Source organism: Schistocerca serialis, chromosome 6 (assembly GCF_023864345.2).
Source record: "Schistocerca serialis cubense isolate TAMUIC-IGC-003099 chromosome 6, iqSchSeri2.2, whole genome shotgun sequence".
NCBI lineage: Eukaryota > Metazoa > Arthropoda > Insecta > Orthoptera > Acrididae > Schistocerca > Schistocerca serialis.
This window is the reverse complement of record NC_064643.1, coordinates 552,601,225-552,617,984: the sequence shown is the minus strand read 5'-3', so window position 1 is coordinate 552,617,984 and position 16,760 is coordinate 552,601,225. Positions and strand designations below refer to the sequence as shown.

The 16,760-nt window shown below is 37.1% G+C and overlaps 1 protein-coding gene across 1 annotated transcript in view; it reads right to left on the bottom strand.

Moving 5' to 3' along the window:
• LOC126483708 (repressor of RNA polymerase III transcription MAF1 homolog) overlaps positions 1-16,760 on the bottom strand; it is a 78,774-nt gene that overhangs the window by 25,270 nt on the left and 36,744 nt on the right. The window contains exons 4-5 of the mRNA XM_050106801.1: positions 16,243-16,367; positions 12,316-12,435 (exon numbers count right to left, since the gene is read on the bottom strand). Coding sequence (XP_049962758.1) covers positions 12,316-12,435; positions 16,243-16,367 — 245 coding nt within the window. The remainder of the gene's footprint in view (positions 1-12,315; positions 12,436-16,242; positions 16,368-16,760) is intronic.

The window sequence follows — 16,760 nt, the reverse complement described above, 5'->3', positions numbered from 1 at the left end:
ACTTATTTGGAGTGCATGCAGCTGAGAGATGTCACGAAGCAGATACTTTTTTCAGAGTGATTCAACTTCTTTACGACCGCTTCAGTTGCAGTCAACAACAATGGGATATTCTGTATCGGTACGATTGGGTATTCTGAAACAATGTGTCAGAAGTTCTTCATATTCCATGTCTGATACCCACTGGAGTGCTCAGGTTGACACTGTAAGCCCAACTGCAGCTGACTTGGATAAGGTTGCCACTGCTGTTGAAACTCCCAATAAGTTAAGTTAAATTTGAAAAACATTTTGCAGTACAGGTTTCTTTGGGTTATGGGAGATCTTTTAAATGTTTAATCTTGACATCGATTCCATTAAAGTTGTTAGTACTAACTGACAACAGAATCAAATTACAACCTTGAAATACTACCATCAATATTAAGGTAAGCCACCATGCCGGCTTATTTAATAACTTAAAATATCTTTTGAATATTAGGATACTATTCTTCCTGAATCTAAAGTTGTTGCCAGACATCCCGAATTTCCAGAGGTGCACACTAAGAAGAGGAAATTATTTCATTACGAAACCAGGTATGAAGTGGCAAATGTAAAAATATGAGGATTTATTCAAGATAATTCACTGTCAAAACTTGAAAACCTGATGTGAAACAGTGAAGATTACCATGACACATTTGGGATTTATGGAAACACACAAAGATGACTGATGATGAGATCACTGAGGCTAGTTATTTATCAAGGAATACCGTAATGATGTCATGACAGATTTAGAAGAAATTAAATATTTGAAAACTATTCATACATCCAAATATGTATAGTTGCTTTGAAACAATTAGACCTCTTGTGTAAGATGCATGAGCTTCAAATTTCAAGCTCATTTCTGAACCTATGTATAGCTATGCACATGTTTACACTCTCCCATGGCTGTAGCTGAAGTCTTTCAGCACTCTGGCTCGTGTTAAAAACTGAGTCAGATAAAAGGTGCATCAAAAACGTCCGACAGATTTGGTGAATGAAAGGCTCACAAACTGCCATTAATAGTACTATAGGCAAGTACGTTATGGTATGCTACCCACTGCGCAACTCATTGCGGTTTATATGCAACCGCACTGATATCTATTTACTGAAATCTGTGGGTATGCCAGGGTACGAACGGGGACAGAACACTCCATGTCACACAGTTACTGACAACAGAAATTTCATCAATGTAAAAAGCAATATAATACTAAGCCTTTTGTTTTAAAGTGAAGCTAAAGTAAATTAAACAAATCTAAAAAATAAAATTAAATGGTGAGTACATACATATTACAATAATTTATTCTTGAGTAGCATCTAAAGTTAAACTTATAAGTTCATCAGCCGAATCAGTTTTCCCTCTTGCCATGACAGTCTCGGTCAAGCTATAATCCAGTTCCCTAGCTAAGGTGGTCCAGGGCTCCTGATAACTGTGTTCATCACTACCTCTCAAACCAATATTCATTACTATTCTTTCAGTCTGCTGCTCGATGAAAGCATTATGGCACTGGTATCCTTTCTCGATATGCTCGTATTTAACCTTGCACACTCGTGCAAGATACCATCTGACTGGTGCGTTCTTTCAAAGCAGCAGTGCAAAACTGGAGACAAGGATTATGACAGTTTTTGTTTCCCTATATTGCAAAAGATTTAGACTGCAACAGAACATTATACAAGGTGTATTATAACAACTAGTTATGGTTTTCTGAAATAACAGAGAGCATGAAAATAAATGTACAGTGATGTTGGTAGTGCTACTATGAGGCAGCAAATCAACTTTGCTTTAAATTCACAGTGTAACAGCCTTGAGCATTAATTATCCCTGAAAAATGGATATGGTGAGCTGATGTTAGTTAAGAATGCCTTCCAGGTGATAAATACGCCATTATGAACACCTCACTGGGTTTGAATGAGGTCATGCGACAGGGCTATGAGAAGCTGGATGCTCCTTCTGCAACATGGCAGGAAGACTTGTCAGTAATCGAGCCACTGTACGTGACTGTTAGCAGTGGTGATCGTGAGAATGTATGGTTGCAAGAAGACCAGGTTCCAGATGACCACTTGGCACTACCAAGAGGAAAGACCACAGTGTTTGACGTATGACTCTGGCGCATCATACTTCATCTGCTGCAGCAGTTGGCACCACAGTGACACAACAAAGTGTTACAAGTTGGTTACTTCAAGGAAAGCTCCGAACCAGACACCTTGTAGTGTGCATTAAGCGAGAGCTAATTGGAGGGCAGGGCAAAGATCTGTTGTGCTTTCTAATGAAAGCTGGTTCTGCCTCAATGCCAGTGATGGCCATGTGTTAGTTAGGAGGATGCCAGTTTAGGGCTTGCAATCAACTTGTCTACATAGACACACTGGACCTATGCCTAGAGTTATGGTTTGTGGCATGATTTCATGTAACAGCAGGAGCACTCTCCTTGCTATCCCATGCACAGAGAATGCAAATTTGTGTGCCAATCTGGTGATTCGACCTGCTGTGCTGCCATTCATGAACAGCATTCCAGAGGGTACTTTTCCAACAGGCTAACACTCGCCCACATACCACTGTTGTTACCTAACAAGCACTACAGAGTGTTGATATGTTGCTTTGGCCTGGTCAATCACCAGATCTGTCTTCATTGACGCACATGTGGGACATCATCCAAGCACATATGGGACATCATCCAAGCATGTATGGGACATCATCAGACGAGAACTCTACAGCCATTCATAAACAGCGTTAACTGTCACTGTATTGACCGACTAAGTGCAAAAGGCACGGACCTTCATCCCAAAAACTGACATCCAGCACCTATACAACCCAATGCCTGCCATTTGCTTGCTTGCATTAAACATTCTGGCAGTTATGCCAGTTATTAATGTACCAGCATTTCACATTCGCAATGGCTTATCACGTGCTTACATTAACCTCTGATCTTGCAATGCACTGACCAGGTTTCATTTGAATGAACCTCATACTTACTCCATATTTCATGCCAATGAGTATTTTTTGTGTATTTTGAATACTCCACAAATCGTGTTACATCTAAAAAATGCCAAACCTTCTTTAAAATAACAATTAAATTGATTTTCTATATCTGAAGATGAGGCCAAATCATATATCCTGCCCTGGGCCAATCCCACCTCTCAGCAGCCAAGCGTACAACATGGTCAAGATACACGGAGGGGTCCAACAAGTGCCTATAACACAGTCCTTTATTCACTACAGAAGAAACTCGTGAGATCCCTAAGTTGAAGATCTCACAAAGCGAAAAGACAAGGAGTCCAGAAGAAAAGGATGATCTGATTTAAAGGAAGATTTCTGACACTGAAATCAGAGAGCTTAAAGAGAAGAAGGCAAAACTTGAGGGGACCATTCAAAATGCTCAGATAGACCAAGAACATATTACAGAAAGAATCAATGTTATCACAAAAAGCTCGAAGTGAGTTATTCACCAATGTCAATTCCTAAACTGTAATAATTGTTCCTAATGATATGTTGTATTGTCTAACAATAACTAAAGTGTTTCTTTAATGAAAATGTTTTTAAAACAAATGAATATTAAAGAGTAATTTATTTTAACCTGCTAATTCCTAAATATGTTTAAACATACATTTCGAACAGCATCTGTCATGATAAAAAAGAATGTTTAGAAAACAAACCAAATTGAAGAAATTAATCAAGTATTAAAATAAAGGAAGACAAGAACAAAATTTTAAAACCTAAAAACCCAAAAATATAAAAAGAAAGATTTTAAAAACTGAGAAAATATTTTACAGAAGAAAATCTCTTAAAATAAATATGAAAAACTAAGCTTGTTGCTTGGCCCTTTTAGTGTATCTTACCCTTTAAGATAAATTAGGGTGAAGTAGGGTAAGTGTAACCATGGGGTTAGTGTAACCACGGCTTATGGTGCCTTAAAGAAGCTGTACTTTTACCTCTGACCTATCACACATGTTAATTTACTCCTGTCTTTGTTATATTTAACCATAAGTTGTCAAATCTGACATAAATTGGTAATTAATTTTTGGACTTGAATTGACGTCTACATTTTCACTCTGTGAGTTAGTGACATGCTCAGAATTTGGTGGTCTGTCATTTTTGCAGTTTTAAAGATAACAGCGCAATTTTTTGGTTACAAACTAACTCTTGCATGATAATTTCAAATATGAGATTTGTTTTACTCTACTGATAAAGCTCTTGATATGCCAGGCATGGTTACACTTACTCCAACTTTTTCCCATGTGGGACAAGTGTAACCAATCGGTTGGCCAAGTGTAACTGGGGGGGGGGTTACACTTGCCCCAAACAAACTTGCTGGAAAAGATTTATTTATTTAAGCCGTAACCTTGTTTTTGCTATCACACTAGATCAACAAAACTGGCCTTCCTGTACATATGGATACCAGAATACTTGATGTGCTGGATTTGTAGGCCTACTGAGTTTGTGTGAGATATATATTATTTTTTATTTAAGTCTACTATATTTATAAACCACTTTTCCTTTTATAAAATACGACACAGAACTGTGAAGAATGCCACAATTTCAATTACTGTAGTACAGTATGTGAAGCATTGTTTGACTGCAACAATGTTGAGCATGATAATTCATTTCCGTGTTGTCCTTTCATATGTGTGCCGGTGTATTGAGAGGTTGGACTACTGAGCGCTCATCAGCAAGGTTAGAAGGTATTTCTCTTAGAAAAATTAGTTACACATGAGTAAACCTAATCTTTCATAACTTATCTATCCCATTGTTAATCTGTTTTATTTCATATTTGTGACTTAGTGTGGTAGGCCAAGTTTTATCTGTGAAACATAAAGTGCCAAAATGGTTAGGAACTACCAGAGGAAGACTAACCATGCTACTTCCTACACAAAAGAACAGTTTTCCAGTTCAACTGATGATATACAAAGAAGAATTTGTACAATACATCAGGCTAGTGCTAAATATCAAATACCCTACTCAACACTTCAGAAACACATAAAAGATTCTTATGGTGTTAAAAGTGTTTCTCAAGGACGATCTACAGTAATCCCATATGAAAAAGAGCAGCAATCAGCAAATCAACTGACAACTTTAGAAAAGTGGGGGTGGGGCCTAAGCAGGAAGGAAGTTTTGGAATTGGTTGGGAAGTATGTAAGAAGAAATAAAATACCAAACGCGTTCAAGAATTGTATACCTGGAGAAGACTGGTTCCTGGGGTTCAAGAAAAGGCATAAATTGCCTATAAAAAAGCCACAGACCCTTGAATATGCACAAAAAAAGCAGGCTCTGATCCTTTCATCATTGAGGGGTATTTTGATATTCTGAAAACAAACACCCAGAGACTCAGACGTTGAAAACAAACCAAAGCAGATGTTTAATATTGATGAGACTAGTTTCTCTCTAGACCCAACAAAAACCAAAGTTACTGGTAAAACTAATTCTCCCTCTCCAAGAATCACAGCGGGACCTGCTAGGGAAACTACCACTGCGTTGCTTGGTGGTAATGCAGATGGGGACAAGCTGCCTGCCTTAATAGTATTCAAGGGTACCACCACCACAACGTCCTTTTCCTGAAACCTGCTATGCTGCTTCAATAAAGGGATGGAGTCAGACATTTTTTAAAATTATTTTGAAAAATCTTTTTTGAAATTTTGTGGTCCACATAGACCTATCCTTCCAATCTATGATGGCCACACTACACACACTGATGACCATGTGATTAAAAGTGCTATTGAAAATGATATTACAATAATAAAGCTGCCCCCTCATTCAAGTCACATCCTGCAGCCAATGGATGTGCAGTGTTTAAGAGTGTGAAATCTACTTGGGACCAAAAGTTAACTCGTCACCAGAGACATCATCGAGGAGTAAAAAATTAACAAACATGACTTTTCCAATCTCCTCACTGCTGTATGGAATGAAACACCACCTGAATTGTTGAAAAGTGGGTTTCAAAAAGCAGGAATATTCCCTTACAGTAGAGAAGTAATTGATAAAACTAAATATGATCCGGAGGCATATAAAAGATATGTAGCTCATACAAAATCTTTGGCAGAAACAAATCCATTGCCAGCTCACGATAATGCAGCCATAGACTGTGTGGAAGCTACGTCTCTAACAGAAAGTACTCAGATTTTTGGGAAGCTTCCAGCTGAACAACCTCCAGAATTTTATAGGCCTACATCTACAGAGCCCTGCAGTTCTCCCAGTATCAGACAGAGTTCTTTCTCAACCATTCCCGAGCTAACCAATGTTTCATTATGTTCTGGAACTTCTGATTTGTCATTTGGAAACTTATTATTGGAAACAGTCCCACTGGTAAAACAAAGAAGAAAAGGATTGCACCAGCAGCTGAAGTTATCACTTTTCAAGATGCCATCTATAAAGAAAAAGATTTTAAAGGAAACAAGAATAATAAGAAGAAAGCAAAACAAAAAAGCATTATCGACATAAAAAAGGGCTTGGTAATGAAAAGTAAATCTTCCAAACAAAGTGCTGTTACTTTATCCAAAATGGCATCTCGGATTGTTGTGGAAAAAAAATTCCTGATTGCTCATGTGGGTAACAAGAAAAAAAGACTGGAAGTTGAATTAACAAGTGAAGAAGGTGAAACTGAAGGAGGCCTATCTTTAATAAGTAGTGATGAAGAAAATGGGACCATAATAACACTGGACGATCTCAGGAAAGAAATGATAAACTGTGAAGAAGAAGAAGAAGAAGAAGAAGAAGAAGAAGAAGAAAAAGAGGCAAACTTTTTTGAAGCCAAAGACAAAATTACAGTTGTAAACTATGTTCTGCTAGCTTTTGCAACAAAATGTAAGAAAGTTCATTTTATTGGCCAAGTTACCAAAATTAGTGCTTTAGGAGATCCAGAAGTGGTTTTCCTCAGACGCAAAAATAAGACAAAGCATGGCACCACGTTCTACTGGCCTGATAGAAGAGATGAGACGGAAGTTCCATCCTCTGATGTCATTTCAGTGTTGCCTGAGCCTACTTTGGGTCGCAGGGGAGACCAGACATTTGGTGTTACATTTGCTTCATACAACATTCAGTGACTAAATAATAGTTAGGGCCTAAGTGTGAATATAATAAGTTGAATAAGGGCAGTTTAGCATTAAACACAAATTGCCAACAACTTTAGTTCAATTACCATGAAAAATAATAGAAAGTGAACTTATAAAGTGAATTTTTCTTTTCTCTTGATGCTAGATATTTTATTATTTTTGTTAAATTGCCTACTAAAGAAAAAATATTACTTTTGTAGAATTTGAACTAATAAATTACTGGCCTAAAACAAAAATAAATCATCTATGAAGCATTCTGTTTCAGTGTTTTATGGTTTAGGCTAACACTTATTTTTTAGTTCAGCTAACATTTTCTGTGTATTTCATAATATACAAAGAGGCGTGTGCAAAAAAGTTCATATCTTGAGTAAAATTTAAAATATTTTAATAATTTAAAAATCCTCAAATTCAGTAAAAATTGGGTAATCAGGTCACTTACCCCAAGCTTCTTTTACAATGCTCTGTATGGGTACAACAATGCGAGGTTACACTTGCCCCGAACTATGGGGCCAGTGTAACCTCACAACACAAAATTTTGAAAACAATTATTTGACCATGTAATTTTTTTTTCAAAAACAAAATGTATATTGTTTAAAAGTCAATAAGTCAAACTTTAGGCATGAGAAATTTCAAAATCATATCTTCAATAACAAGTTGGCAATTTGGTGTCAAAGTTGAACTATGCCAAAATGTGGTTACACTTACCCCCTAAACAAAAATGTGCCACCAAAATTTTACATAATGGCATACATGACTGGTCTTCTGCGCCTGAAGTTTTTCTAAGTGGCTGGTCCTCAAAGAATTAAGTTTCAAATGAGAATCAAACACTTGATGATTTAAGAAATTCATCACACATTCTCACAGGTAACATAACTTATCTTGTGTAACAGGAAATTCACTTTGAAAATAATGATTCTCAGGAGGAGGAGGAGGAGGAGATTAGTGTTTAGCGCCCCACTGACAATGAGGTCATTCGAGACAGGGCACTATCTCAGATTAAGGAAGGATGGTGAAGGAAAGCCGCCGGCCCTTTTGAAGGAACCATCCCGGCGGTTGCCTTAAATTATTTAGGGAGATCATGGAAAACTTCAATCAGTGTGGCCAGACGCGAGTTTGAACTAGTCCATCGCACTAATCACTGCGCAAGTAACGCTTCTCAAACCACCATTCGCAATATTTTCCCACAATAATTTCCTGTGACCTGTTATAAATGTAAACAGTTGTGACATCACGCTCATCAGAAGCAGTTTGTTGTTATGAAGTATTGCATAGGCTTTGTCTTAAAGCATTTGACACACATTTTGCTGTCAGCAGATGCTTGTGCGTGCACCAATTTTTGTTGTTGCAAACAGCGCATGTTCTTTGCAACTCATGTTTTATTTTGGTGTTATTCTCTCATTTATGCTTTATTGCTGCAGTTATTTTCTGCAGTAGCAGGCTAAAGTAAAATTCTTTGTTAGAGTATAAGATCTTACCACTCAAAATTACAAAAATTTAACTGAAAACTAAAACAATGAAAAATTCCCGGAATTCTTCAAAATTTCTGGGATTTTCCTAGATGAAAAAATTCCCATGTTTCATATTAAAACTGAGGAAAAAATGTAATTTCACTGATTCATTTGTCGGTAATAATTAGTTAGAACTGCAAAGGTTAGGAAAGGAGGAGGGAAGTCCTTCTATGCCTTGGAGGTGTTAGAACGCTGAAGGAAAAGTGTGAGGGCAACAAGTTAGTGCGCCAAGAATAGCACAGTCAATATTTATCTAACTACTGAGAAGTAAAAGTCGTGGAGGGAAAGCAAGGCAAAATTACTAGCATGTTATTATAAATGAGCCTTGGATGGGAGATTTATCTGCATATTGCATCACACCACAATGTGGAATGTTCTAAAAAGCCTGATAGTGAAAGTAATAAATTTATGAGAGCAGACACGTTCAGAGTACCAGGTAGGAGGACTGGTGGCACGTGTAAACACGTTCAGAGTACACAGGGGGATAGGTACAAAGGCGCGCGCGTTAATACGTCCAGAGCAGTTAAAGGGTTAACACAGCCCTGCATAACTGCCACAGTATATTATCACTTTGTCACCTCTCAGGCAATGTATAGATTGTTTAAGGCTCTACTACTGCACGAATCAATTATTTTACTGTGGTGATTCAATATATGTGTGAATTTCAATGCACACGTACTAGGAGAACATCATGGACCTACGTCATGCAGCCCATGTTAGGGTCCTGTTTCTAATCCTGAAAATCTGAATATATCCATACAAGCAAAAAATTAATTATTTGACTTTTTAAATACCATTAATACTCAAAGTGTTCAATGACTTGAATCAAATTATTCAATTAGTCTAAAAGATAATGCAGAACATAATTGGGTCCGTGTGTCCTGAAAATGGAATTGCTGCTTAAAATAGTTAGTTTAAATTTTCATTCTGGTTTGAAATTGCTTTTGCTTAAATTATCAATACAAAATTTATTTGTACATTTATATGTATGATCAGTGCTTCAAAAATTGCTTTTGAATGTTAAATCACTTTTAAGGTTCTGATATCCTAAGCATTCTGTTGTTCATCAGAGATGTTTTGGTGACCAGCCAGTAAACATGGCTGTATGAAAATGTTTATTTACTTTGTTGATGCTTAATAGTAGGGAGCTTTACTGATGCCACTAACTTGTTCTTGTTTAATTCCAAGGTTATGAGCTTATATTTATTTCTGATTTCTTAAAGTTATTGACAGCTACTCTGAAATTAGCTGTCTGATTTGACTGATGACCGACTTTGTTTATCTGATCACATACTATTACTATTGCTTGATGAACCTCAGTTCAAGACCCGTTTACAGTTTTTCATTCCCTCTCTTTTTTTTTTAACACAATGCTAGTTAAGGAAGAGAGGTTAACAATCTGACTGCTTTACCCCTTCAGATGCACGATCACCGTCACTTAATCCTTTAAAAGGAGTTACACTTACTAGATTTTGTAATATATGGCCTCACATTGCATTTAGTACAAGACATACTATAAATTTCTGTGAAGTTTGAAGGTAGGGGAGACATACTTATGTTAGTATGTAAGGGTAGATCACAAGTTGTGCCAAATACCTCACTAAGTAGAGCATTAGCCCACAGAAGGCAAAGGTTCCAATTTAGATTCTCTGTGCGGCACACAGTTTTGCTCTGCCAGGAAGTTTCAAATATGTGCACACTTTGCATTAGAGTGAAAGCATCATTTCGAAAAAATCTTATAAAGCTTATTGCACAGAGGCAAAAGCAGAGATGTCGGGAGTTAGACTGAACCTACAGACACCAGTGGCCAGTATGATGCCCTCCCAAGTGAATGCATCTATACTTTTCAATACAATATAATAGAGGGAAACATTCCACGTGGGAAAAATTATATATAAAAACAAAGATGAGGTGACTTACCGAACGAAAGCGCTGGCAGGTCGATAGACACACAAACAAACACAAACATACACACAAAATTCAAGCTTTCGCAACAAACTGTTGCCTCATCAGGAAAGAGAGAAGGAGAGGGAAAGACGAAAGGATGTGGGTTTTAAGGGAGAGGGTAAGGAGTCATTCCAATCCCGGGAGCGGAAAGACTTACCTTAGGGGGAAAAAAGGACGGGTATACACTCGCACACACACACATATCCATCCCCACATTTACAGACACAAGCAGCCATACAATGGTCTATAAAACCCACACTACTTACTTCCATAGTTCACATAGGATCAAATTAAGACTTTGCAAAATGAGCAGATGTGTTTCACTTGTTCCTCATAGCCTCTGAAAGCAAATTTCAAAAAACTGTACTTTCAGTATTGTATTTAATGCCGAAAAGGGCTGGAACCTGGCCAGCTTATAGGGAAGTGAGACCCTGGAATACTACCAGTTATGCAAGGATTACAGTTCACTGTGAAATATGAAGCATGGTAGAACTCCATACAATAAAAGTAATGTAAAAAAATAAAAAAAAAGCTTAGGATATTTAGCTTAACACAGAGGCTTAAGAGCAATTGAGAGAAGTGAGGTAGTGCTCCAGTATAAGACAAATCTGTCAGCAATGTAACAAGCATTCCTTGGAAAGAAGGTTAGAGTCTAACATTTCATTGACATCAAGGTCACCAGAGACAGAAATATACCTTGAAATACCAAAGGGTGTGAGGTGGCGAAATTGTAAGACAATGGATTCACATTCAGGATAATGAAGGTACAAAGGTTCAACTCTCAACTCCCCATATTGCCATATAGATTAAGCTTTCTGTTGTTTCCCTAAATTGCTTAACGTAAATGTCACCATGGTTCTTCTAAATAGGACATGTATGATTCTCTTCCCCGCCCTTCCCTAAGCCGAGCTTGTGCTCTATCTCTAATGACCTCATCACTAACTAAATGTTAAATCCTAACCTCTCTTCTTTCCTTTGGAACATCAGTATAATACTGAGAACCCAAAACACAGAACACTGCTTCTGTGACTGGATCAGCATATGTAAGTAACCATTTCAGCTGCATCTTATAACTCCCCCAGTTTTATTTGCCTTAATATTTACTGTCTATATACTTCTTAATTGAATTTAAGTATTCACTTTATGGTTGAGTTGACAACCCCCCGCCCACACTAAACAAGCACACTATCTTGAACTACGATCCACATGGGGTACAGTGAAGTTGCCTCATGTGAAGTGGTTGAGAGGAGGAAGAAGGAAGAGGAAAGGTGACAGCTAGGAGAGGAGATGTTGCAAGGGTATGGGGCACCAATGAGTCCAACCTGGTTCAGGTAGACAATCTGCATGCGGCAACAATGAAATGCAGGAGTGAATTTGGGGATGGCAACATTGACAGACGAAGAGGGAGATCATGGGGCAAGAGTGTGGGAGTAAGAATTTAAGAGTAAATTAATGGACAGATGTGTCAAACTAGAGTTAAGTAGTGAGAAGTCTTATTTGAATGTGTTTCATTGTATTTCTGTGACCACATGGCTGAGGATGAATAGTTTTCTTTCACTACTCTTCACACTCATTTTTCTTCTTATCAAACTATATGGGCAAAAAACTTTTTCAACAAGGAAATGGTACTCTTGAATAATCCATTTTCAAGTTTGTCCCTTGAATAGTACACAATTTTAAAGCAGAAGTTATGCTTCATTTGTTTGGAGTAACTGATTTGTTAAAGTAACAAAAGCTTTTAAGAGTTTCAACCCACTGTTACAACATAGAAAACAAAGTCATAAATTTTTGGTGTTTACAAAATACTCACTTAATAGCTCTGCATGTGAAGAACACTATACGTTTCAGCTTCTTGTTATAGAAGAAATAATTGAATGACCACAAACAACCATCCTCCCCAAAAGGATCTGAAGCCAAATCTGGGTTATAGCTGCAAATAAAAAGTAACTGCTCACCATTATCTGAGAAATACAGCAATAGTAACAGTTAATTTTTTAAAAATAAGTTTATATATATATATATATCTGAAAACAAAGATGATGTGACTTACCAAATGAAAGTGCTGGCAGGTCGACAGACACACAAACAAACACATAAAATTCAAGCTTTCACAACAAACTGTTGTCTCATCAGGAAAGAGGGAAGGAGAGGGAAAAGACGAAAGGATGTGGGTTTTAAGGGAGAGGGTAAGGAGTCATTAGAATCCCGGGAGCGGAAAGACTTACCTTAGGGGGAAAAAGGGACGGGTATATACTCGCACACACACACACACACACACACACACACACACACACACACTCATATATATATATATATATATATATATATATATATAAAAACAAAGATGAGGTGACTTACCGAACACAAGCGCTGGCAGGTCGATAGACACAAACAAACACACAAAATTCAAGCTTTCGCAACAAACTGTTGCCTCATCGAGAAAGAGGGAAGGAGAGGGGAAGACGAAAGGAAGTGGGTTTTAAAGGAGAGGGTAAGGAGTCATTCCAATCCCGGGAGCGGAAAGACTTACCTTAGGGGGAAAAAAGGACAGGTATACACTCGCACACACGCACATATCCATCCACACATACAGACACAAGCAGACATATTTAAATATGTCTGCTTGTGTCTGTATGTGTGGATGGATATGTGCGTGTGTGCGAGTGTATACCTGTCCTTTTTTCCCCCTAAGGTAAGTCTTTCCGCTCCCGGGATTGGAATGACTCCTTACCCTCTCCTTTAAAACCCACTTCCTTTCGTCTTCCCCTCTCCTTCCCTCTTTCTTGATGAGGCAACAGTTTGTTGCGAAAGCTTGAATTTTGTGTGTTTGTTTGTGTCTATCGACCTGCCAGCGCTTTTGTTCGGTAAGTCACCTCATCTTTGTTTTTATATATAATTTTTCCCATGTGGAATGTTTCCTTCCATTATATATATATATATATATATATATATATATATATATATATATATATATATATATATATATATATATATATATAGACACACACACACCATTGCTGAAGTGATACATTGTACTAAATTTCATTTTCATATTTTGCATAAATAAACATAACAAGAAAAGAAAGTAAGTTGAAACTTTTGTCTCTCACTGGTGACACGTAGCTAGTTAACTACTGCAAAATATGAATCAGAGAAAGATACAAGATACTCTGATATTTTGTTGCAAAGAATGTGATTATCGTAACAAAAGGATAATCTGAACTTTATTGTAGGTTTCTCACAAATATAGAATAATGTAAAAATTATGAATCATTCAAGCACAATAAAAAAGTTAGTCCATAAGAAAAAACTATACAGTGGGACATTATGTGTCCTCTCTTGTTTCAATTCAACGGTCATAGACAACCTACAATAACTCGTGTTGCACACTTTCAGTTTCGATTATAAGGAATGTTTATGGATGTACAAGCACCAGTTTAATGTGTGTACATTCATTCAATCCCCAGATTGTGTGGAAACGAAAAATATGGCAAACATCAGTAAAAACTTTGTTGATGAAGTAAAATCATATACCTTTTTACCATTGTAGGTTATTATCCAGTAATCATTCCAAAGGACTGGAATGTTAGGTTTAAATGACAACGAATAATCTTGCTTCTATCTCAACATAGTCTGCTAACCAGAAGCTAGTTTTACACATAACTGAAATCCAAATCTCAAAACTAAATAATACTGTATACTGTATCTACTCGGATCTAAGCCGCACTTTTTTTCCGGTTTTTGTAATTCCAAAAACCGCCTGCGGCTTAGAATCAAGTGCAAAGCAAGCGGAAGTACTGAACAATGTTGGTAGGTGCCGTCACAACTAACTTCTGCCGTCAAATATATGTAGTGCTACACAGACATGCTTTGTAGGCACAAAGATAAATACTGGCGCCAAAACCTCGGCGTCAGTAAATAAATTAAAAAAAAGAAAAAAAGGTGGAAGACGAGCCTTTTTTTTTTCTCCGCCCCGAGTTTCGACCACTGCATTTTCATACATTATCCAACGAAGTAAATACAAATTCCGTATTGTTCATCTTCAAATGTAGCAGAATTTCAATGTACTACGAAAATCCGACTGACAAGACTGTTTGGGATGTTTGTCAATATGGCCAACTCTACGTTCTGAATTTTTTACTACCGGTGAGAAGAGATGGTTGCTAATAGTAACCTGATCAAATGTGAATCACATGTAGTAGTCTCTTCACCATAAGAATAATACAAATATAAACATTTTGTCATGTATTCTTTCGTGTTTGCTGCTATCTCATTTAAATCCTGTCTGCCTAATAAACTACGAACATAGAGTGAGACAACAGCAAACGCGGAAGAATATACGTATTGTGTCATGTTTATATTCGTATTATTCTTATGCCTAATAGTGATACAGTCAGAAATGAAGCACGGCAACTGACTAGATTTTTAAATCTAAGATGACTCTAATTTCTGTGCAGAATTTGATGTACTAAAGCAGCGGCCGCAAAGATTTTCAAATGGAGAAAAATTTTCGCCTAACTCTCAATCAGAACATGTTCTATCATACGCAGTCTATTATTTGGTTCTTGTTGATCATTATCAAAGAAAGCAGCAGTGTAAGTAACAACAAATAGCAGTCTCTTGCCATTGTTTCACTAATGAGACGATTCCTCTCTTTTTTAAAAAAATTGTAAGCGGCGGTAGCGCACACAAAAGCAAGCCATGCCGCGAGCGGCGGCAGGTTGTAAACACGCACTATCAGAATGCGACAAACAATGCATGACACAGTACAGTATGCATTTTCAGCTTAGAGTGACGTAAACACCTATAACAAAGAAAACGGCACTTATCAGATCAAAGCAAAATAAGCAATCGATTCAAACCAGACGAAGCACGTAAAAAAGGAAGGGTACCCGTATAAATACGGACGGAGCGCCTGACGCATAGCAATGGCTACCTGGTAAAGTTTAACTGCTAAGCTTACAACTCGAACCAAACTACTGTAGCTGTATCGTCATTCATTCGACCTAAATTGTGTCTCATATTACAATGGACCAACTTTGTTTCGATTTGGAGGTGCAGCCTAAAACTTTTCTCTCCCCTTGAATATTGAGTCTCAAATTTCAGGTGCGGCTTAGATTCGGGAAATTTTTTTTCCCTTTATTTCGAGTCTCATTTTTCAGGTGTGGCTTAGATTCGAGTAAATACGGTATATCCCGTGGTATATTTCTTGGCTCTGCTGAGAGCAGCAAACCAGCCAAACACACCTTGGATTACCACACTTAGAAAACCTAGAGTCACAATATATTTATCCACCTTTATTTTATTTTTTTCATAAAGCCCCCCTCCCCCCCCACCGGCCCACACACACACACACACACACACACACACACACACACAGTGTCTATTGGGACTCAAGTCACGTATTTTATGATACACAATTATCTTTCTTAATGATTTCAGTAGTTACAATGTAATACATAAATGTGCACAGCACAAAATAAAAATAACTAATCTAAATGACAGTCTTATGCAAATTCATGAAGTAAATCAGTGACTCACTCTCTCAGCCTTTGGCATAATCTTAAGATCACAGTTTTATTAATGATGCACTAGATTTTAACTTTGGATTATAAATATTTCACTTAAGAACTAACTATCAAAAACTTTTTCTGTACACAAAGCTTTAACTAGCAGAGGAGAAAAAAATATTAGTAGAGTATAAAACTCGTGATACCTTATTATTTCAATTTCTAACCTGTAAATGTCACACTCATTCAATGATATCTCATCATCAACAGCAGCCCACAGCTGAGCTCGCAATGTACGATACTGTTCACCAGCTGTTGCATTCAGATTGCTGTCAACTGTGTTCATCACCCACTACAAACAAAATAACATAAAAAAGTAATAAAGTGTAACACACACAAATTACAAGCTTACTTAAGAGGGGCTACTGACAAGTCTAGACTATTAAAAAGAAAAAAAGGAATTTTTCTGTCTATTGTAAGAACTATTTGCTTTAAGCCCCTTTAGGGATCTTCATCTGTATGGTCTTCCTTACTTTCTTATTAGAGTATTTATTAAATTACTTTCTTTGGGTTCCCCAGAAAAATTCTTTGCCTTGCAAGAGCTAAAGTGTTAAATAAGAGAGGAAGTTAACAGAATTCAAAATCAAATGGAAGAAAACGGTTGTTCCAGAGTTACTTTGATACTGAGGAAAAATATTACTTGGCTACAGAATTTCTGACACTTTCACACAAATCTGACCAAAAT